We start from the raw sequence: 25,896 nt of genomic DNA, 5'->3' as shown, positions 1-25,896 counted from the left end.
AGTTGCCTACTTAGCCAATCACAAAAGACTACATATTATATTATTTCATTGATATGAGATGCCTAGAATAGGGAAATCTATAGAGACAAAATAAATTAGTGGTGCCTGGGGCTGAGGGGGTCGAGGCAAATGAGGGGAGACTACTAAAGGGTAAGAGGTATCTTTTTGGAATGATGAAAAGTTTCAAAATTGTGATTGTTGTACAAGTCTATGAATATACTGAAAACATTGAGCTACATTATTTCAGCGGGTAAATATGTGGTATGCTAATTAGATCTAAAAAATGTTTTTTTAAATAAAAAGGTGTGGGAAAATGGGAGATAGAACATAATGAAAGGATATATTTGTTTTCATTAGGAAATAATTGGAAATTCATTCTCATTAGGAAATGTATTAACATAATGAATGTTCTGCTCACATGTAACAATAAATTGCTTTTGAGCTAGAACATAGAGGGTACACACAAATTCCTGCTTACTTTTGCATTGAAAATTAGTGGTGTATAGATAGAAATAGGTTCCATTCTTCTTCTTTGTTAATGACAAAGTTGTTCACTGCACTAACCAAGCAATTTTTTATTTGTTTACTTATTTTATTTTTGGAAATGAGGAGATGTTAGTCAAAGGGTAGAAAATTTCAGTCATGCAAGACAAATAAGTTCTGGAGATATACTGTACAACATAGGGCCTATGATTAATGATACTATGTGGCCTACTTTAAAATTTGCTAAGAGGTTAGATCTTATGTTAAGTATTCTTAGCACAAACCAACAAAGGGAGTGGGTGGAAGCTTTTGGAGGTGATGGATAAGTTCATGGCATTGATCGTGATGATGGTTTCATGGTGGAGGTGATGGATAAGTTCCTGGCATTGATCTTGATGATGGTTTCATGGTGGAGGTGATGGATAAGTTCCTGGCATTGATCTTGATGATGGTTTCATGGTGGAGGTGATGGATAAGTTCATGGCATTGATCTTGATGATGGTTTCATGGTGGAGGTGATGGATAAGTTCATGGCATTGATCTTGATGATGGTTTCATGGTGGAGGTGATGGATAAGTTCATGGCATTGATCTTGATGATGGTTTCATGGTGGAGGTGATGGATAAGTTCATGGCATTGATCTTGATGATGGTTTCATGGTGGAGGTGATGGATAAGTTCCTGGCATTGATCTTGATGATGGTTTCATGGTGGAGGTGATGGATAAGTTCCTGGCATTGATCTTGATGATGGTTTCATGGTGGAGGTGATGGATAAGTTCATGGCATTGATCTTGATGATGGTTTCATGGTGGAGGTGATGGATAAGTTCATGGCATTGATCTTGATGATGGTTTCATGGTGGAGGTGATGGATAAGTTCATGGCATTGATCTTGATGATGGTTTCATGGTGGAGGTGATGGATAAGTTCATGGCATTGATCTTGATGGTTTCATGGTGGAGGTGATGGATAAGTTCATGGCATTGATCTTGATGACGGTTTCATGGTGGAGGTGATGGATAAGTTCATGGCATTGATCTTGATGACGGTTTCATGGTGGAGGTGATGGATAAGTTCATGGCATTGATCTTGATGACGGTTTCATGGTGGAGGTGATGGATAAGTTCATGGCATTGATCTTGATGACGGTTTCATGGTGGAGGTGATGGATAAGTTCATGGCATTGATCTTGATGACGGTTTCATGGTGGAGGTGATGGATAAGTTCATGGCATTGATCTTGATGACGGTTTCATGGTGGAGGTGATGGATAAGTTCATGGCATTGATCGTGATGACGGTTTCATGGTGGAGGTGATGGATAAGTTCATGGCATTGATCTTGATGACGGTTTCATGGTGGAGGTGATGGATAAGTTCATGGCATTGATCTTGATGATGGTTTCATGGTGGAGGTGATGGATAAGTTCATGGCATTGATCTTGATGACGGTTTCATGGTGGAGGTGATGGATAAGTTCCTGGCATTGATCTTGATTATGGTTTCATGGTGGAGGTGATGGATAAGTTCATGGCATTGATCTTGATGATGGTTTCATGGTGGAGGTGATGGATAAGTTCATGGCATTGATTGTGATGATGGTTTCATGGTGGAGGTGATGTATAAACTTTATGGCATTGATTGTAATGATGGTTTCATGGGGGTATACTTATCTCCAGATACATCAAGTTGAACACATGAAACATCTACAGCCTTTTGCATGTCAGCCAGTTTTCAGTAAAGTGGTTACAAATAAGCAATACTTTTTAAATGTTTTAAAAAAAGAGATTAGAGCCATCTTCTTACTTGACTGTAACTTGTAATCCATCATCATTTCACCTTTCATATCTAGACCCAAGACCCATGAAAACTTAATTTTTCTTCAACAAATAGTAAGAACCTGTTTCTGGCAGGTTCTGATGAAGATGATGCAGTGACAGCCTTAAAAGCCTACCTAAGCTTTGGTGTTCACGGACCTGAGTGAGAACCCCATCATCACCATTATTAGTGGAGTGTCCTTGGACCCACTGTTTATCAGTCTTCTAATCAACACAGGTCGTTTGAAAGATTATGGAGATATTTGAGGTCTCTCAGCATACTGTATTATGTATTATCCATCCCAATAAATAGCATGCCCATAGTGGATATTACTTTTCATAATGGTATCCAGGAATTTTATAGATCTTTGTTAACATAGTCAATAAAATCTTGATCTAACAGCAACTGGATTATATATTATTATCAATAACTAATAGTATGACTACTAATAATAGCTAATATTAGATTAGTTTTTTGAATTCCTTTAAGCTTAGGGCCCTTGAGCTTAGAAATGTTTTCTTGGGGAATGGCTATTTAAAAACTAGTAAGGCATAAAAAAGGTAAGAAGGGTAAGATTATGATTTCATCTTTTTTTCTTCTTTGTGCTTTTCTGTATTTGAAACAAAAAATAATAGATTCAATTTTCTAGAGCAGTTTTTAGCTTCATAGCAAAATTGAGCTGAAAGTGTAGAACTCTCTCCTCCTTCCCCACCCAGTATAGCCATCTCTATCATCATTACCATACCACTGTGAAAAATTGATTAACCAACATTAATACATCATTGTCAACCAAAGTCCATAGTTTACATTAGGGTTCACTGGTTGTGTTACGAATTCTATGGTTTAGACAAATTTAAAATGACACAATCCACCATTATAGTATTATAAATAATAATTTTCCTGCCCTAAAACTCCTGCGTTCCACCTATTCATCCTTCCTTCCCTGCAAATCCCTGACAATCATTGAATTTTTTTTTTTTTACCATCTCCATAGTTTTCCCATTTGCAGAATATCATGTTGCTGAAATCATGTAGCATGTGACTTTTTTCAGATTGGCTTCTTTTGCGTAGTAATATGTATTTAAGGTTTCTTCATATACTTTTGTGGATTGATTCCTCATTTCTTTTTAGCACTGAATGGTATTCCATTTCCTTGATTTACCACAGCTTATTTATCCATTCACCCACTGAAGGACATCTTGGTTGCTTCCAAGTTTTGGCAATTATGAATAAAGCCACTATAAACCTCCATGTGCAGGTTTTTATGTGGACATAAGTATTCAGCTCCTTTTGGTAAGTACCAAGGAGCGTGACTGCTAGATCATGTGGTTAGAATATTCTTAGTTTTGTAAGACACTGCCAAACTGTCTTCCTGAATGAGTGTATCATTTCGCATTTCGCAGTCTCAGCAATGAGAGTTCTTGTTGTTCCACATCCTTGCCAGCATTTTATGTTATCAGTATTTTGAATTTTAACCTTTTTAATAGGCATCTTGTTTCAGTTTGCAGTTGCCTAGTTACATGTAATGTTGAGCATCTTTTTATATGCTGCTTTGCATGTCATCTTTGATGATATATCTCTTGATGATCTTGCCTGTTTTTTAATTCAGCTGTTCATTTTCCTATTGTTGAATTTCAAGAGTTCTTTTTATATTTTAGATAACACTCCTTTATCAGATTTGTCTTCTACAGTTGTTTTCTCTCACTTTGTGTCTTATCTTTTATGTATTTTTCAAAATTTCTAAGAACATTTTGTACTCTCATAGACCAAATTATGAAAATGTCTCTATCTTTTTCAAAGATTCTGACACCCTTCAGTAGGCCTGGCTGAGGCAACACATGAACACATTCTGATGGTGCTTCAGTATATATGACCACAGCCTTAGGATGCCTCAGGAAGGAGCGTTTTGATAAACCTGCCACACATCTGTGTCCCCGCGACACTGCTGTCTAGACACAGCCACTCCAGATTCAGCTAATGTTTCATTAGGCCAGGTACAGATCCCTAGAATGAGGCCATTATTATGGCACATGGACAGAAAGCCCTCTAAAGGATAAAGAATGCACAGTTGGATTTGGTGACCTTATAATCCAAAGTAAGCCATGAAGTAAAAGTTCTCGTTCATGCTGGTTCACCAAGAACATCCTGAGATGTTGTAATCTTGCACATCACATCCCATTACTCCTAACTCCAATGGATTGTCCCAATTACATGAGATTCATTATCTAGAATGAGACTTGAAATAAATTAACATTTGGAATTGGGGAAGCTGTCTTAAAGTGGCACTGCTTAAAGTGGCTTTATGATCGTGGTATCTGGCCTGTGTCATCTCTAGGGATTATGGTTTGGGATCAGGTTGCCCATCCCCCAACCAGCCCTCTTAAATTTGTGGGCTTTCGTTAACATCTTGTGTTTGTAGTGGCTGAAAGATACCTAGTCAGTCAGGGCTGCACCTCGCTGGGGCACACTATCTGTAGGACCCTGCCGTTTTGCAAGGGCCGTACCCTGCTACCATTTGACACCTCTATTTAAAGACACTGATTGCACCTTCATATTTTTTTTTGACTACCCCATTTCTCTCTATTAGACCTTCTTGGGATCTCACTGTCTGCCTGGAATTGTACTAGGGTTGGGCTTGATCCCTGTCTTAATTAGTGACTCTTCCCCTTCTTTGGGATTTTATCTTATATCCTGCATCCTCCTGCCTCTTCTCCCCCGCCCCCCGAATATGGTATGTGGGCAGCTCTGTGCTACAGTGAATTCTGACTCTCTCCTAGGAAATAGTTTAGGTAAGGATTAATTAAAATATAAATAAAATAGATAAGAAATCAAATAAAATCAAAATTATAAAGTAAAACAGGATTTGTCAGGGCTAGTGCCAAGTTGTTTGCCCTTACCATTCTCCCTGGCATCTGGGGGTTGGAGCAGAGAGAGTGGGTCACAATTACAGGCCTAGTCTCTGCCCACGACAGGATGGTGTAGTGGAGTGAACACATGCTGCAAACACGTGGAGCTAAGATTCCTGTTGTGTGCCTCTTTCCTGGCCCTGGCCCTTGTGCCTGTTCCTAAAAGGGAAGCTGCAGTTAGGGAGGTAGCATTGCGTTGTAGTAACATGTGAGTGGCAGGCCCCATGGCGGAAGGCTGTGGTTAGACAGAGGGCATGCTCAAATATGACCTGGGTTAGGCTTTCCAGCTCTTAGACTGGTTCCCCAGAGCCATTTGGGAAAAATATTTTGCTTTATTTGAAAGATCTGATTCTTAAATCCCAGAGAGAACAAATGTTTTCAGAGTACCTGATGATTCTGAAGTATCTGAATGTGACCTCTGGGTCATAAAATTGCACTCAAACCCATTTGAATGGAAGGCAATATTAGTTGAGTGCCAAGAAAACCATGAATATTCATTAGTTCCCTCATCATCATGATGATTAATACCCTTAAAGCTATAAATGTCTGACTTCCTTTATGGACAATTGATCTTGAGAGTGGTTTGTCTACATGAGAAATTAATTTTTGACATGATAGTTAACATCAGTATTGGCTTTTTTGAAGTTTGTTTATCGGAAGAGAAATTGTGTCTACCAAATAACAGCTTATGGGTATTCAGCTCAGATGACATCCCTGAATTATTTTGCTAATAGACACTCCTTAGAGAAACATACACACACACACACTCTGTCTCTCTCTCTCATATGATACTTACCTTGGTGTAGACCCAGCCAACACAAAGTGTTTATTTAAGGGGCCGGAGCTGCACAGGAGAAGAGTGTGTGTTTTAGAAGACTCAGCCTATCTTTAAACATCTTCGTGGAATGATCTCAGGCAAATTACTTATGATATCCCAAGTTTTGCAAAACAGGAGTGGTATATTAACCTCTTTCACCCGTGTACTGTTTATGACTAATGGGAACTGTGTTGATAATGAGTTTATAAACTGTCAGAGTGCTTTAAAAATATGAGGAATATATACCCACATGTATATATCTACATGTTTGAAATAATTATAAAAATTATAAATTCATTTCTTCATCTTTATGCAGAATTTTAATTTTGCATTGAACTTTAAATATATCCATTATACATTAAAACAGATGTTCAGTGTAGGAAACAGGCTAAAGCTTCATTTAGGACACTGAGATGTCTTTAGTATATGATGTGTTTTTTGTTTGCTTCTTGTTTCCTTATAGGCCAACCGAGCAATAAGTACCGTTGGGTTTGTGACAGCTGCTGTTGGTGCCTTCTCATTCCTGGGCTTGTTTCCAAAAAGACAAAGAACAAAATACTATTAACAGTTTACCAACGAGGTATTGATATTGAAGGAATTTGGGAGGAGGAAAAAGAAAACCTGGGGTAAATACTTATTTTCAGTGCATCATTACTGTTGCAGATTCCTGTGATGGATGGCAGGCTCTTTAATATAAATTGCTTACTGATATTATCTTATCATTGAGCCAATGAATTTTTTTTTTCCCCTGCTAACATAGATTTGCTGTGGCAGCTTGAACGAGAAGCAGTAGCCTTTTGAGTGAGCCAGCAGAAGATCTTAACAAAATCTCATCACATTTTATTTCTACTATAAATATTATTTTCCTTTTCCCCGAGGGTGGCCATTTTGCCAGAGGGATGAAAAACTATTTATATATGGTTTTGAAAGAAATTTTAAGAACCCCAAATTGTTAGAGTTGACATCGAAATTCGTGTTTCTTGTTGGAAAAGAAGTTGGGAAATTCAGCATTTTGGTTAGGTAGTCTGAGGGACTCTAATTTACAAGGCTGTGGGGAGTGCGCCCTCATCTTCCTCCTGCACCTGCATAGATTAGGGTGGATGGGAAGAGGAGAGGCTGTTTGCTCCAGGGTTTCAGTTCCAGTGATTTCTGTGGAATCTGCTTGCTTGTCAGGAGGACATGACAAGTAAGAGTGGGCTGTTATTTCTACAGTGTTACATATTATTCCCTTTGGATTTTGAAGTATTTCAGGGATTTGACCTTTTAACCTTGAGAAGAGATAATTAAATGTTTAAGATGCCATATTTAGAAAACAATATCTCATATTCTTAAGACTTTTTCTACAAGCCAAGGAGTGTCATAATTTTATTCTCTCATTTTATTATGTGTTCAGTTAAAGACACTGCTTTCTATGCTGTTCCAGTGAAATTCTTGGTGGCAGCAGGTGGGGAAAGGGGGAGTGCAGCTGTCTATAACCTGGGATTACATCAGACATTGTAACATGACCCCCTAAACCACACCAGCAGCCAATGACATCCGTCTTATGCTATCATCAAAAGCTTGGCATTAAATAAAGGAATTGTTCAAGTTAATATTAGGGGGATGGTACAATGAGAAAACTAGGAACATGGTATATAATGTAACTAAAGAGAAGACTCAGTGAAAGTCTTGTACCTATTAAACTTACTTACATTTCACCCCAGGGCCAGAAATACCCAACAAGCTAATTGCAGGGTTAATAATAACGGTAATAGAAGGAGTTGTGTGCTGCAGTCTGGGCCACAGAGACCCCATATCCCGTCCCTACTTTTTCAGTAATTCTTTCCCTTTCTTATGGCACCAACTCTGTCTCCAGTAACCCTCAAACACTCTCTTCTTCCACTGGTCTTCTGGGGAGGTGTGAGTGTCTCCTACCAGGAGCCAATGTCTAAAATTTCTCTTTCATTTTTACTCTAAATTCAAATCTCTGTTCCTTTTATGCCCTGTTCCCAATAGTTAAAAACAAAAAAACAAAAAACAGGCCGGGCGCAGTGGCTCACGCCTGTAATCCCAGCACTTTGGGAGGCCGAGGCGGGCAGATCACGATTGAGACCATCAGGAGATTGAGACCATCCTGGCTAACATGGTGAAAACCCATCTCTACTAAAAATACAAAAAAATTAGCCAGGCGTGGTGGTAGGCGACTGTAGTCCCAGCTACTCAGGAGACTGAGGCGAGAGAATGGCGTGAACCCGGGAGGCGGAGCTTGCAGTGAGCCGAGATTGTGCCACTGCACTCCAGCCTGGGTGACAGAGCGAGACTCCATCTCAAAAAACACAAAAAAACCGTTTTTTAGTATTGTCAAGTTAAGATGAGACTGGCAGTAGCATAATGTGTTGCCTTTCCCAAGGTACGCTTGCTTTTCAGTAAACGATGCCTACGCAGGGCAAATCTTAACCTGAAGCAGCAGGACGGGGTGCGGTAGAATTACTGCACCCACCAGTGGGAGAAGGAGCAAAATCTGAAGTCAAGAATCTCTTGAGAGCCTCAAGTGCAGCCTTGCTAGAGAACTCTGGATGTCTCCACTCCAGAAGACTGTCCTGTCTGTGAGAGATAATGTCATAAATGTACTTTTAAATTAAATTCATGGATTCATGTTCACATTGGTGGTGTTTGAAGGTGCAGTAGTTTTCACTCTTAGAGGTCAGCTCACGAAGGTAGTCATCAGTTTCCCATAAAAATAGTTCCTCTTGATGATGGCCAGCGTAAGACTGTCCAGCTTGTGTTTCCTGTAGGTGATTATTTGATATCATATAATTGTGCTTTTATGCTTTTATGAAATGATTTTCCCAAGGCTGTTAAACCTTTTTCTGATCATATTTTTAACAGTCAGGGATGGAGTTCAACTTTATCACATTTCAAGAATAAAAATTATGAAATAAAGATCATCGTCCACCAGAAACCTTATAGGTTGTAGGAGAAAACCTGGGGAGGGGAGGGGGAAAGCCTATACTGTTATTGAATCCATTAAAAAAAATCTTTTTATGCTATCTAAATGTTATACAGTGTATCAGTTGAATCTTTTCATTCTAAAAGTCAGATTACTAAATACAGATGTCAGCTCAAGGAACTTGAACTACCATTTTTTAAATTTGATACATAGTTTATAATCATAAACTAAAAATCTCTTTTTAAAACTTTTGTCTTGTTACTGGTAACTGCTAAATTATACACATTGTAGAAATTATTACTTTCCAGAGAGCTGTGAACACAAGAAATGGTTAAAAAGCAAACAAAATTTAAACACAGAAGTATTGTTTTTATAGGAATTTGCATTTATGCTGGTGGTTTGTGTAACATTTATAATATCATTTACTGTAGTAAATTTCATGTTGAAAACATTGATCATTCCTAAAGATGTCAGAACTGTAAAGTCAAGGCTGTCATGTGTTGAATCTGTACATCATGGTATTAGGCACATAATTGGCACTCATGTAATGGAACTGGTTAACTAATTGCCTATGATCTGTTAAATTAGCAAAATTAGATTTATCGTTATAAGGCAAGCCTAGTAGGTAATTTAAAATGTGCACTAGAAATAAATTTTGTCTCAAGTTTCTGGTGAGGGTGATATATAAAAGGTAATAGTGTACAGAACATATTTGTAAAGGATGCACCCTTTCATGTGGTATTTAATGTGCATCTAATAGGATGATTTAGATAATTAAAAGATGAAATAGAACTTAAGGTTGTTTAGTAGCCTGAGAATTGTCATGCTGCAGTTACAAATACTATGAGTCCCTTTTCTAGCATTGTTTTTAAGATGAATAATGTTGAGTTCTGGACAACTTTTAAGGTTAGAGCTTGAGGCCGGGCACAGTGGCTCACGCCTGTAATCCCAGCACTTTGGGAGGCTGAGGCGGGTGGATCACTTGAGGTCAGGAGTTTGAGACCAGCCTGGACAACATGGTGAAACGCCATCTTTACTAAAAATACAAAAATTAGCTGGGCATGATGGTGGGTGCCTGCATCCCAGCTGCTCGGGAGGCTGAGGCAGGGGAATCACTTGAATCCGTAAGGCAGAGATTGCAGTGAGCCAAAATTGTGCCACTGCACTCCAGCCTCAAAAAAAAAAAAAAGAAAAAAAACAACTTGAGGTTTTCATGTGTAACAAGAAGTAAATAATGTTGCCATGCTTCTTTAAGTATCTTTTTACAGTTCTAAACCTTCCTGTTCCCTGGCCCCAAAACAGTATACATTGAGTGATGCCAAACTTTGGTGGAATTTGCTTAGACATTAATGGTGCCCATGCCAAGGTTATATGGAATTAACAAACATCTCCTTCATTCTACCACGTCCACATAATTCTGGCTTCTTATAGTTAGGGTTGAATTTCCGAAAGGGTTGATTGGGCCTTGTTTCTCTATGAAAAGCATAAAAGTGAAACAGAAAGAGGAACTGTGACCTTGGGAAAAGATATATATGTAAATGTTCTTCACAAAGATTTAAGTAAACTTGTGACAACTAATGTGTTAGTAAAACTTTCAGAGACCAAATGTTCCCTCAATTTTTCTTTTTTCAATTGATGTTCATACTACTAATTTGACTACAGTACCATGAAAGCTGTTGATTTTAAACAAAATAATACTATGCAAAATGAATACGGTTTGTTGAAAAGGATAACACAGGAAATGCATTCTTTTTCTCTCATTGGTAAAGCATACAGTCAGAATAAGCCTATCTAAGGTCTTTTGCTGCTAGGTTTAATGCATTGAAAATATGCTTTGAGTGCTTGAATGGAGAGAGGAAAGATAAGGGGAGAGGATCATCACTTCTCCACAATGTGTTAATTTTGGGGAGAAAAGCAATGCTGTTCAGCATGTACGACAACAATTCCGATTACAGCCTGGTCCAAAAATGCTGTTCTGTGGGTTGGCTTCCCAGTTTGAGTTTTCTTTCTGGAATCTGTTCATGGCTTTCATAGCCTCTGTTGATGTAGAATCCATTTTTGCCATCACCTGAATAATCTGTCCTGTTTGTGGGAGGCCAGGTTGAGTCTTCTGCCAGCTGCTTTTGCCAAGTCCTATATTGACTTTTAGAGGAGAATCCAAATTCTCTTTTGATCAACAGCCAGAGCTCATGATTTTGAAGGATGGCATCCTGAAAAATCAGATGCGAAAGACAATCAATTTATTGCGCAGGTGCCCCTGCAGCCAGGCCGCTGGCCACCACACCCGCCCCCTTTCCCCAGGCCTCCCTCTGAGGTGTGCTTATTGCTGCTGTATCTACGTCTCCTTTTCCAAGTCCTGGAATTCTTCCCTTAAGAAGCAAGAGGGTGCTTGTGTTCACATAAATCTGCCAAAAACTTCCTTTCCACACATTTCCTGGTTAAGTCCTGGCTAGGGATTTTCTTAGAATGATTTTACCCTCAGACTGAAATGATAACAGCAGGAACGTGCTCAAAATGAAGAAAAGAAAAATCACCATTAGCCCTGCTACCTGCCACCTGCCATGTAGAAAGTGTCAAATAGAGTTTGTTGAATAAAGTGTTGAACTCTAGAAATCAAATGGTTACTGGTTTTCATTTTTTGAGAGTTTTCTTTTGTTCACATGACCACACAATTTCTATCCATTTATAGTAATGAAATTGGTCAAATTTTGCATCCCACTTTTATTTATGCTAAACTTTCTGTGGTAAACAATTTTTATGTAGCTTTAGCCTTTTAAAAATGTTATTTTATTATGATAAGAATGTAGGTACAATATGATTAATAATCTTTTAGTGACTGTTTAGCATTTCCTCAAATTGCTGTATAGCTATTTAAACAAACAGCATCTCAACAACACTGAAGTTGAATGTAATATTTTGCCACTGTAGATAATATTATAAGTGCCTTCATACATGTAGTATTTTTCTCTTCTTTTGGGTTATTAAAACATACAGTCTCAAAAATGGAATCTCTGAGTTAAAGAGTATGAGAAAATTTAAACATACTATATATAATGAGGTGTATATATATTTTAAAATTTGGTTGATCCCTTTTCCAAAAAGTCTTAAAGCACATAAGTTAAAACAAAACTCTCCTTTTACAAAAAGGAACTCTCCTTTTACAAAGATAGTACTTGAACCTCTTACTAAGTGGGTAAAGTCATTTAGTGACACTGAGTAGAAAAGAAACACTGTAAGGGGAAGACCTTCACGAAAAGGAATTGACTAGAATAAGCAACGGCTTCTCCTCTTAGGAAACCCTCCGGAAGGCAGTTCGTCACTCTAAAAAGTCTCATTGAGTTTTAGGGTTGGAAGGTCACCTGGTCTAGTGTTTACTAGATTGTTGAAAATATTAGAAAAGTGCAATACAGTGCATTCATGGAAGCAAAATTAGAATTCATGTTTTGCTTTCTATGTGAAGATATCAAGAGCATTTCTATGCAGACTTCAAATAATTGTAAATCATTCCCCCCACAATTTTCCCCCAAAAGAATATGTACCATTTTAATAAACCCTTAATAACTGTCATTCTGGGGGATCAAAGTGGTTGCTCTAGAAAATAAGCACCTGTTGAAAATGAGATCCTTAATTTGTTTATCTTCCTAGAAAAAATAGATTACTTTACCTCTACAAAGAAAGTCACACAGAATTGGGTGAGGGTTACCACCAAAATTAAAACCCTCCACGATGTTATGGTTGGGATCAACTGTTGAAAAACAAATACCATTATTACATTTTTCATACTTTACACTTTGAAAAAAGACCATATTATTTATGTATTTGTAATAACTCTCTGAGCTTAGAGGTGGGCATTACTTTACAACTGAAGGACCCACAGCTGCTAAATAAATGGCAGAGCCAGAATTCGAAGGAGAATGGACGACCTCTTGGCCGGTGTAGCGTTGACAGCCTAACGGTGTCTACTGAGAAATATGCCCTGAATCACTAATATAAGACAGGACATTTTGGAGGCTCTATGTCTCTCTTCATTTTTATCTTTTCAAACAGAGAGAAGGATAAGATTAAATCATTGATCAAATAATGTTAATACTTCTAATTTTCCCAAAGCAAATTCTACCTGAAATTCATTCGTTGAGGAGGACAGAGAAATGTAAGTATATTTTGATTGAAACTAGATGCAGATTGCTCCTGGCCCTATATCTGATGGCTTAATGAAAGTTGAATGAACCCTTCAAACCCCCCAGTTTTTAAAATTTAAGGGTACACATTGATCATTAAATACAATTATTTAAAGTGTGAGAGCCGTAACTTCCCATGGCTGCATCCGTAACTTCCCACGGCTGCCTCCATAGCGAAAGGCTAGTTACACAGCCTTTTTTCTGAGACCCCCCCCAAGAGTAGAATATTTATGACTGACTGCGTGTGGGACTGAACTCCCTTGAGAACAAAACCCACTGACCCTCCATATTATCTAAATGCTCACCCCTAATTCTCACCCCTATGCTGATACTGGTTATTTCAAAGTAACACTTTGTCATTTTTTCCCCAGGTGGAGACAGTCTTTATCAAGTTGTGAAATACAGCAAACTGGAAAGGGTGGTTTGGATTAAAGGGTTGTTTGGAAAAGTTGGGTCAGATTCTAGCAGAGAACCTGGCTCTTTTTCTCATGGCTGCCACCACTCCGATCCAGGAGAACTAACTCTTCTCCATCCCTTGACCTGGAAGGCACTTGATTTTGAATTATTTGTTTAATTTTGAGATGGAGTCTCGCTCTGTCTCCCAGGCTGGAGTGCGGTGGCACAATTTCAGCTCACTGCAACCTCCGCCTCCCTGGTTCAAGCCATTCTCCTGCCTCAGCCTCCCAAGTAGCTGGGATTACAGACACCTGCCACGACGCCCAGCTAATTTTTCTATTTTTAGTAGAGACGGGATTTTAACATGTTGGCCAGGCTGGTCTCGAACTCCTGACCTCAAGTGATCCACCCACCTTGGCCTCCTAGAGTGCTGGGATTACAGGCATGAGCCACCGTGCCTGACCCTGGAATTATTTATTTATGCAATGGTTTTCTCTCCTCGCTTCTAAACTACTTGAGAGCGGTGACCACACCTTATTCATCTTTGTAACTCCAGTACCAAACTCACTCTGGAGCTTCGTGTTTGATAAATAAATGAATGACTGGGTTTTCATTTCCTAATTGCTTCTCTCCTCTCTCACATGTAGTCTTCCTGCCATCATCTAATTAATCTGTCTTCAGTGCCCTGCTGAGAAGCCTGTTCAGATAGCTTCATTCACTCCATGTCGCTCTTGGCATAAAGTCGAAACTTCTCTAGCTGCCTCCATCCATCCATGCCTGCCTTTATTATTCATTCTCGTTCATACTCCACAGCACATGGCCTCAGTTTTAGCCAGTCTTCTAGTGCTTGGGTAAGCCTTGCTTTTGATTTCTGTCTCTGCCACCCTACATTCATTTGCATTTCTAAGACAAAAGCTCTTTCAGTCCTCTTTGCTGCTTATGCTGTTCTTGTTGGGAATATCCCTACCTCCTACCTAGCAAAATGTAGCCTATCCTTTTGGACCCAGGTCAAGTTGCATGTCATCCATGAAATGCCTCCCATGACAGCCACAGTCCACAGTGAGGCCTCCTTCTTCTATGTTCTTCCCAGTTCTGTCTGTTTTCACACTCTCTTCAAGTATGGATAGCCTCAGGTAGCATTCCAGTATGTCTCATCTTCACACCAAATCTGACTCGGAGGTCAGGAGCCAATCCTTCTCTTTATTTCTCTCACAATACTGGGTCCAAGAATTAGTTCAATAACCTCTTGATGAATTAAATTTTAACCCAGGGCATCCTGGATCAAATTATATCCAGATACAAAACTTCATATAGTCAGTGTCTGACAAAACATGACTGTCTTACAAGTCTATATTTTCTTTCCCTTTATAACTACATTATAAAGGATTTCTATGATATGGTTTATTTTTTTGAAAATTGTACTTGAAAAATTATTGTATTATTGCATTAATTTTATTGTATTGGTATAACATAGCATAATAAAGTATCCAAACATAATGTTTCAGGTAGGTACAGGATAAATGTACCCAATAGTATTGATAAAATGAAAACCACTGGAGGCCAGTGTAGGTGAAATCCAGATATCTTATTTGCCCTTCTAGTACATAGAAATAGCCTCACAGTATTTGGTGGTCAAAGAGAACACAGTAATAATTGACTTGTGAATTACAGTGAATACACAGTCCATGTACATGAGTCATGCCAGATGTGCAAATGAATGCCACTTACCTCCATTCCGCGGTATATAACTTGAAAGTCAGAAAACAGAATGAAAATTGTGAGGCTCAAGGCAGCTAGCAGCAGAAATGAAAATATATCTGAGGAAATACCAAACATTATTTTTAGATGTTAAAAAGAATGTTTCTTATAATCTGGCACACATTGCAGAATCAATTATCTCTGTTGGGCAAATACCAGATATATCTTCAGATGTTTTGATATATCCTCATATGTTTTGAAATATGTTCTAATGCTTATAAGATGAAGGTAATATCTTAGAATCTTTCCTTGAAAGTCTGGATGTAGAAGACTGTTAAATGTATTACAGTAACGTCCATGAAGCTGCTGCCCTGGTTCACTATCACTGTGTGTCCAGTGAGTTGTGCTTGCATGGGATAAACAGTCTTCTTGTCACCATCTCATTCTTCCTCATTGCCTAGAGAATAAAGTTCAGGGATCCTCTACTGACATTCAAGGCCTTCCACAATCTGGGGCCAATCAACCTTTAACCTGGTCTCTGACTACTCTTCCTTATGGGCAACTGGAAAGGTAAATCATAAAACCTCCAGCTTCCACGGAGGCCCAACACTCCAGCTTCTGTGTCTTTGTTAAAAAAAAAAAAAAAAAATGCCCTATGTACATAACAATATTCTTGTCTTGGCATGCTCCAATTTTTCTTTCCTCTTTTTTTTTTTTTTTTTTTTTTTGAAACGGAGTCTCTGTCGCCCAGGCTGGAGTGCAGTAGCACAATCTTAGCTCACTGCAACCTCTGCCTCCCTGGTTCAAGTGATTCTCCTGCCTCAGCCTCCTGAGTAGCTGAGACTACAGGTGCCTGCCACCATGCGTGGCTAATTTTTTCTTTTTTTTTTTCATAGAGACGAGGTTTCACCATACTGGCCAGGCTGGGCTCGAACTCCTGACCTGTGATCCACCCGCCTCAGCCTCCCAAAATGCTGGGATTACAGGTGTAGGCCACAGCACCTGGCCTCCAATTTTTCTTAATCCAGTTAAAATACCACTTCCTCTTCAGAGAGTAATACTCCCTTACAAAAGCTTATTTCATATAGTATGTATCATACTCTGCTTTGCATGATCTTAATTCATGTATCAACTGGACTGTGACCACTTGAAAATGGCTTTGTCTCTGGTTCTCTGGGACACTGATTTGAAAAAGTAAATAAGAAATTAGCATGTACATCTGTTGCATTCCTTCTTTCCATCCTGCCCAAATTGTTTTAATTTTGGGAGCTAAACTTCCCAGATGCACTGTGCCAGCATCTCTGTTCTTATTCCCAACCTCATCCACTCCTCTGTCAGAGCTTTTAGCAGAGCACTTTAGAGGTGGTACCTTAGAAATACCTTTTTTAATAGAATTATCACCTTCAGGCCCAAACAATAGCATTGAATCAGCATTGCCATGATACAGATGATTCTGATAGTCCTGTAAAGTTATAAATAAATGAACAAACTTAAGTTTTCTCTTACACTCTACCTCATTTATTCAGTGTTGCTCTAGTCTCCCCACCCCCAACTCTCTATAGGCCTATACCAACCTGAAATCTGAGGCAACTGCCCCTTGATAGCAGACTCTATTTTTGAAGTGAACAGAGTTCTGTTTTCATCCTTGAGCACCTACACACACCCTCAATATTTATTCATGCCACACTTTATGTGTCTAAATAAACGCAGCACCTCAGTGCCTGAGAAGGGTATGAGGCAGACAGAAGAAAAGCAGGAATTGCATCTCTCAAGATAAAGCAATCTGAATGGCTTGGTGATATGATTTCAGGAAATGGCTGTGTGGATTTTTCATTTACTTCATGGATTTGGAGTCCCAGGAACCCAGAGCTGGAAAGAAGAGGGTGCCTGAAAGGTCTGTTCTGATGAAGGCCTGGACCTCACTAGCGACTGGGGCTGAGTGGTGTGCACATCACTGTCTAATGGTCTAAAAACTAGGCCTCGCCTGTGCACAAGTGAGCAATGTAGAAACAAAATTATAAGGTCATCTTTTAAAATTCAGCTTTGATTGAAAAGATGTAATAAAGAGTTGAATGTTGGCTCTTGTTGGTTAGTTGATGCTGCTGGGGAATCATGAAAGAATAGGGTTCTGTTAATGCAGGTGCTTTAGGAAAGCAAATCCTGTGTAAGCCATTACACTTTATTTTCAGATAAGGTTATAAATGTTCACACTTGTTTCCAGAAAAGTTAAGCCTCTACTTTTTCTATGTCTTCTCATCATAAAGTTGAGTTTCTGTCAAAGGCTGTTAAAAAGGGCAAAGAGTTTTCTGTTATATCAAAATAAAGTTGCTTGTATATTTTAATAGTAGTTCCAAAGGCGCTTGACTTACAACCTGAGAATATATGTTTGTTATCACATTACATTGGTTAGCATAGCCGTATGCTAAATTGTAAAACATTTTACATTTAAAATTATCAGTTATGTTTGGTACAGGGGTTTTAATTTACCCACAAGCTTTATGTCACTGTGAGGGCACTAATCTACCTCTAATCCACTCAATTCATGTAAAAGGACTTTGCAGCTACTATTAAAATTGAAGTACTAGGCCGGGTGCAGTGGTTCACCCCTGTAATCCCAGCACTTTGGGAGGCCGAGGCGGGTGGATCACAAGGTCAAGAGTTCAAGACGAGCCTGGCCAAGATGGTAAAACCCTGCCTCTACTGAAAATACAAAAAAAATTAGCCGGGTGTGGTGGTGGGCGCCTGTAATCCCAGCTACTCGGGAGGCTAAGGCAGAGAATTGCTTGATCCCAGGAGGCGAAGGTTGCAGTGAGCCGAGATCGTGCCACTGCACTCCAGCCTGGGCAAAAGAGCAAGACTCCATCTCAGAAATAATAATAATAATAATAAAGTGCTAGACAACAAATATATTCTGCTTATAAAATACATTTATAATTTTTAAAGTTATTAATGTATAACAACACCATGCATTTCCTGTGTATTAGTGATAACCCATTAGAAAATATAATGGGAAAGTCATTCACAATATAACCAAAAATATAAAATAGGATTAGTTTTTGTTTTGTTTTGTTTGAGATAGAGTCTTGCTCTGTTGCCAAGGCAATTCTCTCTGCCCCAGCCTCCCAAGTAGCTGAGATTACAGGTGCCCACCACCACGCCCAGCTAATTTTTGTATTATTTAGCAGAGATGGGGTTTCACCATGTTGGCCAGGCTGGTCTTGAACTCCTGACTTCAGGTGATCTGCCCGCCTTGGCCTCCCAAAGTGCTGGAATTACAGGTGTGAGCCACCGCGCCTGGCCAGATTAGTTTCTTAAATCAATGTGCAGGCAGGATTTGTAATGGAGAAAACAACAAATATTTACTAAGAGACATTAACAAAAAGCAAGAATAAATGGGGAGACATGACATGTTCCTAAATGGGAAGATTAAGTTATATACCAACATAAATTCTTCCCAAAGTATCAAAAGCCCAAAGGGAAATTTTAAAAGCCTTGCAATTTATTCTAGAGTTTATCTTAAAGAATGAACAGGAAAGAAAGAGTTTTTAAAATGAGGAATAATGAGGGTACACTGATCTTGCCACTTATTAAGTAAAACATTATAAAACTATACGTTTTAAAATATAGTGGTAAATCAAGAATAGACTGATGTTTAAAAACAGAAAAGATAGTCTGGAAACTATACAGACATATACATATAAACATAATTCATAATATAAATGATGTACAAATATATATGAAGATAGTTACAATAAAGGTGGTATATTCAGTGGAAAAATAATTAATATTAAAAACTCAATAGTCAATAAAAGCTGCTAGCAAAACCAGTTGACTAGTTGCAGAAACTTGTTTTAATCCCTACCTCAAACTGTACACCAAAATTAACATTAGATTTTAAAAGCACTTCAAAACTAATCATGATAATTATACTATTTAATATTTAGAAAAAACTTCCTGTGCATAAAGACAATGGAAAAAAGATCATGAAAAAAATGCAAACTAAAACCAAATGAGACACTATTTTCTAAAATCTTATCAGACTAGCACAAATTTTGTTTTTTAACTAGTACTTCATGTTGGATGTACTATTAAGAAGCATACCCTCTTGAAAACAACTGATAAGAGTGAAAATCAGTACAAACTTTCTAGAAAGCAACTTCAAATTGTGTATTCCAGGCTTTGACATTTTCACACTATTCCACCAGTTAACCGAATTTTGTTATCCTAAGGAAATAAGAGGCTAAGTCAAAGTAATTTACACAAGTATATTTTTATAGCATTATTTATCATACTGAAGCCAATTACATGATAGACAGGGTGACTGTCTTTATCATGCAATATCTGGATAGGTATCATGTATCTAGTTTGCCTTGACATTCTCTGTTTAAGCCTGGCATAATTATTAATCGTGTCTCACTTCACTCCTAAAGAATGTCCCAGTCTGGTCAATAATGATGGGGCATATTCTCTGGCTGCTTTGGCCTGATGATTTTTTTTTTTTTTTTGAGACAGGGTCTTGCTCTGTCACCCAGGCTGGAGTGTAGTAGTGTGATCCCAGCTCACTGCAGCCTCGAACTCCCAGGCTCAAGCAATCCTCTCACCTCAGCCTCCCAGGTAGCTGGAACTATAGGCAAGAGCCACCATGCCCAGCTAATTTGTAAAAGATTTTTTTAGAGACAAGGTCTCACTGTGTTGCCCAGGCTAGTCTCAAACTCCTGAACTCAAGCAATCCTCCCACCTTAGCCTCCCAAAGTGCTGGAATTACAGGAGTGAGTCACCACTCCCAGCCTTAGCTGAGAGGATCTTAATTGTAGCTTCGAAGAGTTTCTTTAAAACTCTACTTAAATTAATATACTGGGAAAGTAAATAAGATTTTTTGAGCCCCAATTATAAGCGTCAGATCCTTTACATAAATTGTGCTAGGCCCATTCCATAAAATGCTTTGTTTAGTCCTTCCCTCAGGACTTAACAAATTAAGGATACTCCCTCCTATTCTGCCAATGAGGAAATAAGGTCGTAGAACAGTTAAAGTAACTTGCCCAATGTTACAAGGCTAAAGAGGTCAATTTACATTTGAACTGGTTAAAGCCTTTTATAAAGTATCTTCATATGCATGTGTGTGTTTAAAATGATTCTTCGTGACTCACAATAGGACAAGACTCGCGACAGTTAAATGATGTCCGTGCTTATCTGCAAACAAGCAGATTTCTGCACGTGGGCTCTACCACCCATGACCACGGCATTCAACAACAATTTTAGAGTCATGCAGTTGTTTCTCCCTCAGCCCATCATTTTCCAGTGAGGTACAACTCTAGGGTGAGAAAGGGAATGGGAAAGTATTCAGAAAGAAGAATTAAACTTTATATACTTACAGTTTGTATAGATGGGTTTTCGAAACGGCTTTCCCTTAGAAAAGATGAATGCTACTGTGATATAGTTGATGGTGGTGATGGGCCACAGTGTGGTGGTCTCAAAACTTAAAATTGAACCAGGAATCAGAGTTGCATTTCCAGTCCAGTTTCTTTCCAGACTCATAGTTGTTGAAAAATTACTTTGGTTGGCCAGGAAACACTCACTACAAAAGAATCATCAGTGTTTATGAAACATTTTATTCCATTTTTATCCATTAGGTGAAAAAAAAATAGTTTAATCACTACCATGGGATTTTAGCTTTCAAACTATGTCAGCCAGTAACTACCAAGACATATTCTGTTCACCCCTTGCAATGACAAAGCAGAAATAAAAGGAAGTCAAGATTGTTCTTTGTCCGGCATTCCATTTGGAACAAGTGATCTACCTTGAAAGGGCCTGAATGACAATATTTTATGAATTCCTATCAATTCAAAGAGTAAATACACCATGTCAATTAAGCTGTGTGTGTGTTGTTTTCTCTTTTGTGGACTAAGCAAGACTCCTAACTTGGGTTTTGAGTTTGAGTCTCCCACTCCAATTTACTTCCCTCGCATAGCTAAAGGATCTTCCTGAAAATCTGAACATGACAATCTGCTGCTTATAAGGGGTCTACGGCTCTATTTTGCTGATAAATTAAGCTCAAACTTCTCCAACTGGCCTATGAGATCTCTGCATCCTGGTCTCACTCTACCTTTTCCGTCTTACCTTTTGCCACTCCTCCCATGCTCTATACACTCCAAACATACAGGATTATTCCCTGTTCCCCACATATCAATTTGCATACCTGTTGGGTTGGATGTGCTCTTGCCTTTAACTGAGATATAACATCCATCCTTCAAACATCTCTGCATCTGAAATGCCTTTACTTTTGCTGGCAAGTGGAAGTAGTGCCCACAAGAGTAAAGGCATTTTTAAAAATGTTATCTCAGTTAAAGGCAATAGCACATGTAAATAAAGAATTGCAAAACAACTACTTTTGCAAGCTCATTGTTTTGCAATTCATTATTTACATAATTTACGTCTTTGGGATGTGAATTCCTAGAATATAGGATTTTTTTGTGGTTTTATTTTTTGGTTTTAATCAAATTTACAATAGATTTTTGGCACCTAGCACAGTGAGGTCACATAATATTTACTCAAAAAAAAATATTTGCCCAAGATATGAGCTTTCCCAGTCCTGATTGATTTCCAATGTTCTTTTTTTAAATAATTAAACCAATAAATTAGTTTCCACCAGCTTTCTTGCTCAGCTTGAAACTTTTAAACCACTATTACAACTGTTTATAAATAAGGATTCATTTTCTAACGTGAACTCAAATGCAAGACTTAATACTTATTATCCTGGGCTCCCTGTAGTCTAGAAGTGTGCTTTGCACATACAGGCACACTTTGCTTTATTGTATTTCACTTTATTGTGCTTCCCAGATACGGTGTTATTTACAAATTGAATGTTTGTGGCAACCTTGCATCTAGCAAGTCTATTGGCACCATTTTTTAACAGTATGTGCTCGCTTTGTCTCTGTGTCACATTTTGGTAAATTCTTGCAATATTTTAAACTTTTTGAAATAATTACTACCTCTATTATTGTGATCTGTGATCAGTGATCTTTGCTGTTTTATCGTAATTGTTTTGAGATGCCACGAACTGTGCCTTTTAAGAATGCAAATTTAATCGATAAATATTGTGTGTGTCTGACTGCTCCACTGACTGACTGTTTCCGCATCTCTCTTCCTCTCCTGGGGCCTCCCTATTCCTTGAGAGACAATAATATTGAAATCTGTTCAATTAATAATCCCACAGTGGCCTCTAAGTGTTCAAGTGGAAGGAAGAGTCACATGTCTCTCTTTAAATAAAAAACCAGAAATGGGTAAGCTTAGTGAGGAAGGCATGTCAAAAATCCAAGACAGGCCAAAAGCTAGGCCTCTAGCACCAAACAGTTAGCCAAGCTGTGAATGCAAAGTAAGAGTTCTTGAAGAAAATTAAAAGTGTTATTCCAGTCAACACATGAATGATAGGGAAGTAAAATAGCCTTATTGCTGATATGAAGAAAATTTCAGTGGTCTGGATAGTGGATCAAACCAGCCACAACATTACTTTAAGCCAAAGTCTAATCCAGAGCAAGGCCCTAACTCCCTTCAATTCTTTGAAGGCTGAAGGCGGTGAGGAAGCTGCGGATGAAAAGTTTGAAACTAGCAAGAGGTTGGTTCCTAAGACTGAGAGAAAGGTGTCTCTATATGTAAAAGTACAAGGTGAAACAGCAAGTCTTGTAGCAGCTGCAGCAAGTAATCCAGAAGATTTAACTAAGGCAATTAATGAAGGTGACTATACAGCTCTCAGTGGAAATGAAACAGCCTCTTCTATTGGAAGAAGATGTCTTCTAGGACTTTAATAACTAGAGATGTCAATAACTGGATTCAAGGCTCCAAGGGAGAGGCTCTCTCTCTTATTAGGGGCTAATGCAGCTGGTGACTTTAAGTTGATGCCAATGCTCATTTGCTATTCTGAAAATCCTAGGGCCCTTAAGGATTATGCTAACTCTACTTTGCCTGTGCTCTAGAAATGGAACAACAAAGTATGGATGACAGCACATCTGTTTACAGCATGGCTTACTGAATATTTCAAGCCCACTGTTCAGACCTACTGCTTAGAAAAAAAAGATTCCTTTCAAAATCTTACTGTTTATTGACAATGCATCTGGTCACCCTCCAAGAGCACTGATGGAGATGTATAAGGAAATTAATGTTTTCATGCCTGCTAATACACATCTATCCAGTAGTCCATGGATTAAAGAGTAATTTCAAATTTCAAGTCTTATTTTTTAAGAAATACACTTTGTAAGACTATAGTTGCCATAGAGAGTGATTTGTTTATTGGATCTGGGCAAAGGAAATTGAAAACCTTGTGGAAAGAATTCAACATTCTAGATGTCATTCATAACATTCATGATTCATGGGAGAAGGTAAAAACATCAACATTAACCAATATTAACGGAAGTTTGCAAAAAGTTGATTCAACCTTCATGAATGACTTTTTGGGGTTCAAGACTTCGGTGGAGGTTGTAACTGTAGATATGGTGGAAATAGCAAGAGAACTAGAATTAGAAGTGGAGCCTGAGATGTGACTGAATTGCTGCAATCTCATGATAAAATTTGAATGGATGAAGAGTTGCTTCATATGGATGAGCAAAGAAAGTGGTTTCTTGAGATGGAATCTGCTCCTGGTGAAGATGTTGTAAACATTGTTGAAATGAAAACAAAGGATTTAGAATATTATATAAGCTTACTGGACAAAGCACCAGCAGGGTTTGCGAGAATTGACTTCAATTTTGAAAGTACTGAAATGGGATAAAATGCTGTTAAACAGCCTCACTTGCTACAGAGAAATATCTCATGAAAGGAAGAGTCAATCAACGAGGCAAACTTTATTGTTGTCTTATTTTAAGAAATTGTCACAGCTACCCTAGGCTTCAACAACCACTACCTTGATCAGTCAGCAGCCACTCAGCTTGAGGTAAGACTCTCCACCAGCAAAAAGATTATGACTTGCTGAAGGCTCAGATGATCATTAGCATTTTTAGCAATAAATTTTGAAATTAAGGCACGTACTTTTTTAGACATAATGCTATTGCACACCCGATAGACTACAGTATAGTGTAAACATAACTTTTATATGGACTGGGAAACCAGAACTTCATGTGACTGGCTTTATTGCAATATCCACTTTATTGTGGTAGTCTAGAACCAAACCCACAATATCTCTGAGGTAGGCCTATAGTAGATGTTCCATAGTCACAAAGCATTTTTACAAAAAGAGGAACAGACAGACTAGATGGCCTGAATTATAGAGTTTAATACCAAAGAATATCTAGTCCAATATATTTACATTAAGGTAATAAAATTGAGGGCCAGTATGGCACATCTAGTTAGTGATAGAGTCAGGAATTCTTAGAATTCCTGATTTCCTATCCATCCTCCTTTGGCTACAACATACTGTCTTCTAGGTTCAGTCAAAACTTGAGTTCTCTGAGTATATGCACTCCAATTTTGGAAAAAATCTAGTTTTGAAATGGAATGAGATTCTATATCCCTAGTTATACTTGAATTGCTGAATTTTTTTTTTAATCTGAATGACAACCTCATCATTTGCTAGTTTTCAATCTGTGTTTTTCCTGATTTCTGGTGCTCTGTGGAGTGAGGGGCAGTTTGCACATGTCCTATTTCAAAGAGAGCAGCTCTTTTCCTGCCTTTTCTTTTACCGGCAGAAAGGCTTTGTCAGCAAAATAAAGCTTGAGCCATTGGCACTATAGCCTACCTCAAAAACATTAAAGCCCAGGGACGTAAAGAGACGTCCTGAATGCCGCGTTCCAATTCAATCAGAACAAGGATACCATCAACTCACACTTTAATGTTCATTTGGGAAGAAGCAAAATAATGTAATATGTCTCTCATATGTCTGTATCAGGGGCCTGCAAACTACAGCCCACAAGCCAAATCTGATTCATCACCTGATTTTGTAGGTAATGTTTTATTAGAATACAGCCACACCCACTTGTTTACCTATTGTCTATGGCTGCTTTTGTGCTGCAACAGTGGAGTTGACTAGCTGCAAAGAGGCCATGTAGTGCACAAAGCCTACTTACGATCTGGCCCTCTACAAGAAATGTTTGCCAACCCCTGGTCTGTAAAATGTACAAAGTACCAGGTAATTAATATATTCATTCAGCCAACCAGTTGTTAGATCTATACATTAACAACCAATGTGACAGATCTCTTCCCACCCACTCCACCCCAGTAGTCCATAGATTAACTGTGTTCTGTCCCATCATTTGAGTTTTGCAGCGACACAATTTTATTAATTAAAAGCTTTAGGGTATATGTTCAAGTCAAGTTATTCAATGTCATGGGTTATTTATTAAATCACCTTTCAAAAGGAGCACTAAGAAAATGAACTTACCTATATTGGTAGACCTCACAATACCAAGGCTGCTGCTTCACATAGAGAAATGCACTGATCTGCACAATGCAGGAGAAACAGGAATTCAAAAATATTGACAGCAGCAAAGGGGGAGAAAGGAGCTGTCCTGCTGGTCTATATGGAGCCAGCTTTGGGTAGGCATGAGTTGAACTCACTGAAAGACAAATGCATTTTTTCCTATTACAATCTTATCATTGAGAATAAAAGGTTGAGATTGAAATGCATATTATCTTGAGTCTGGCATTGGGATTCAGATTAAACAGACATGAACAGAAGATTTACACCTA

The 25,896-nt window shown here is 38.4% G+C and overlaps 2 protein-coding genes across 2 annotated transcripts in view; one reads left to right on the top strand and one right to left on the bottom strand.

Annotated features, from left to right (window-relative positions):
- PLAAT1 (phospholipase A and acyltransferase 1) overlaps positions 1 to 6,740 on the top strand; it is a 36,412-nt gene extending 29,672 nt beyond the window's left edge. The window contains 1 exon segment of the mRNA XM_011723098.3: positions 6,485 to 6,740. Within this exon segment, the coding sequence (XP_011721400.2) occupies positions 6,485 to 6,586 (102 nt within the window). The 3' untranslated portion in view covers positions 6,587 to 6,740.
- A 4,084-nt stretch (positions 6,741 to 10,824) lies between these two features.
- Positions 10,825 to 25,896, bottom strand: part of LOC105470837 (ATPase 13A5) — a 114,112-nt gene continuing 99,040 nt past the window's right edge. The window contains exons 26-30 of the mRNA XM_011723094.3: positions 25,589 to 25,763; positions 20,595 to 20,797; positions 15,253 to 15,341; positions 12,615 to 12,695; positions 10,825 to 11,160 (exon numbers count right to left, since the gene is read on the bottom strand). Of these exons, the coding sequence (XP_011721396.2) occupies positions 10,900 to 11,160; positions 12,615 to 12,695; positions 15,253 to 15,341; positions 20,595 to 20,797; positions 25,589 to 25,763 (809 nt within the window). The 3' untranslated portion in view covers positions 10,825 to 10,899. The remainder of the gene's footprint in view (positions 11,161 to 12,614; positions 12,696 to 15,252; positions 15,342 to 20,594; positions 20,798 to 25,588; positions 25,764 to 25,896) is intronic.

Source organism: Macaca nemestrina, chromosome 2 (assembly GCF_043159975.1).
Source record: "Macaca nemestrina isolate mMacNem1 chromosome 2, mMacNem.hap1, whole genome shotgun sequence".
Taxonomy (NCBI): Eukaryota; Metazoa; Chordata; class Mammalia; order Primates; family Cercopithecidae; genus Macaca; species Macaca nemestrina.
Note: the sequence above shows the minus strand (reverse complement) of the source record. Positions and strands in the feature narration are given on the sequence as shown.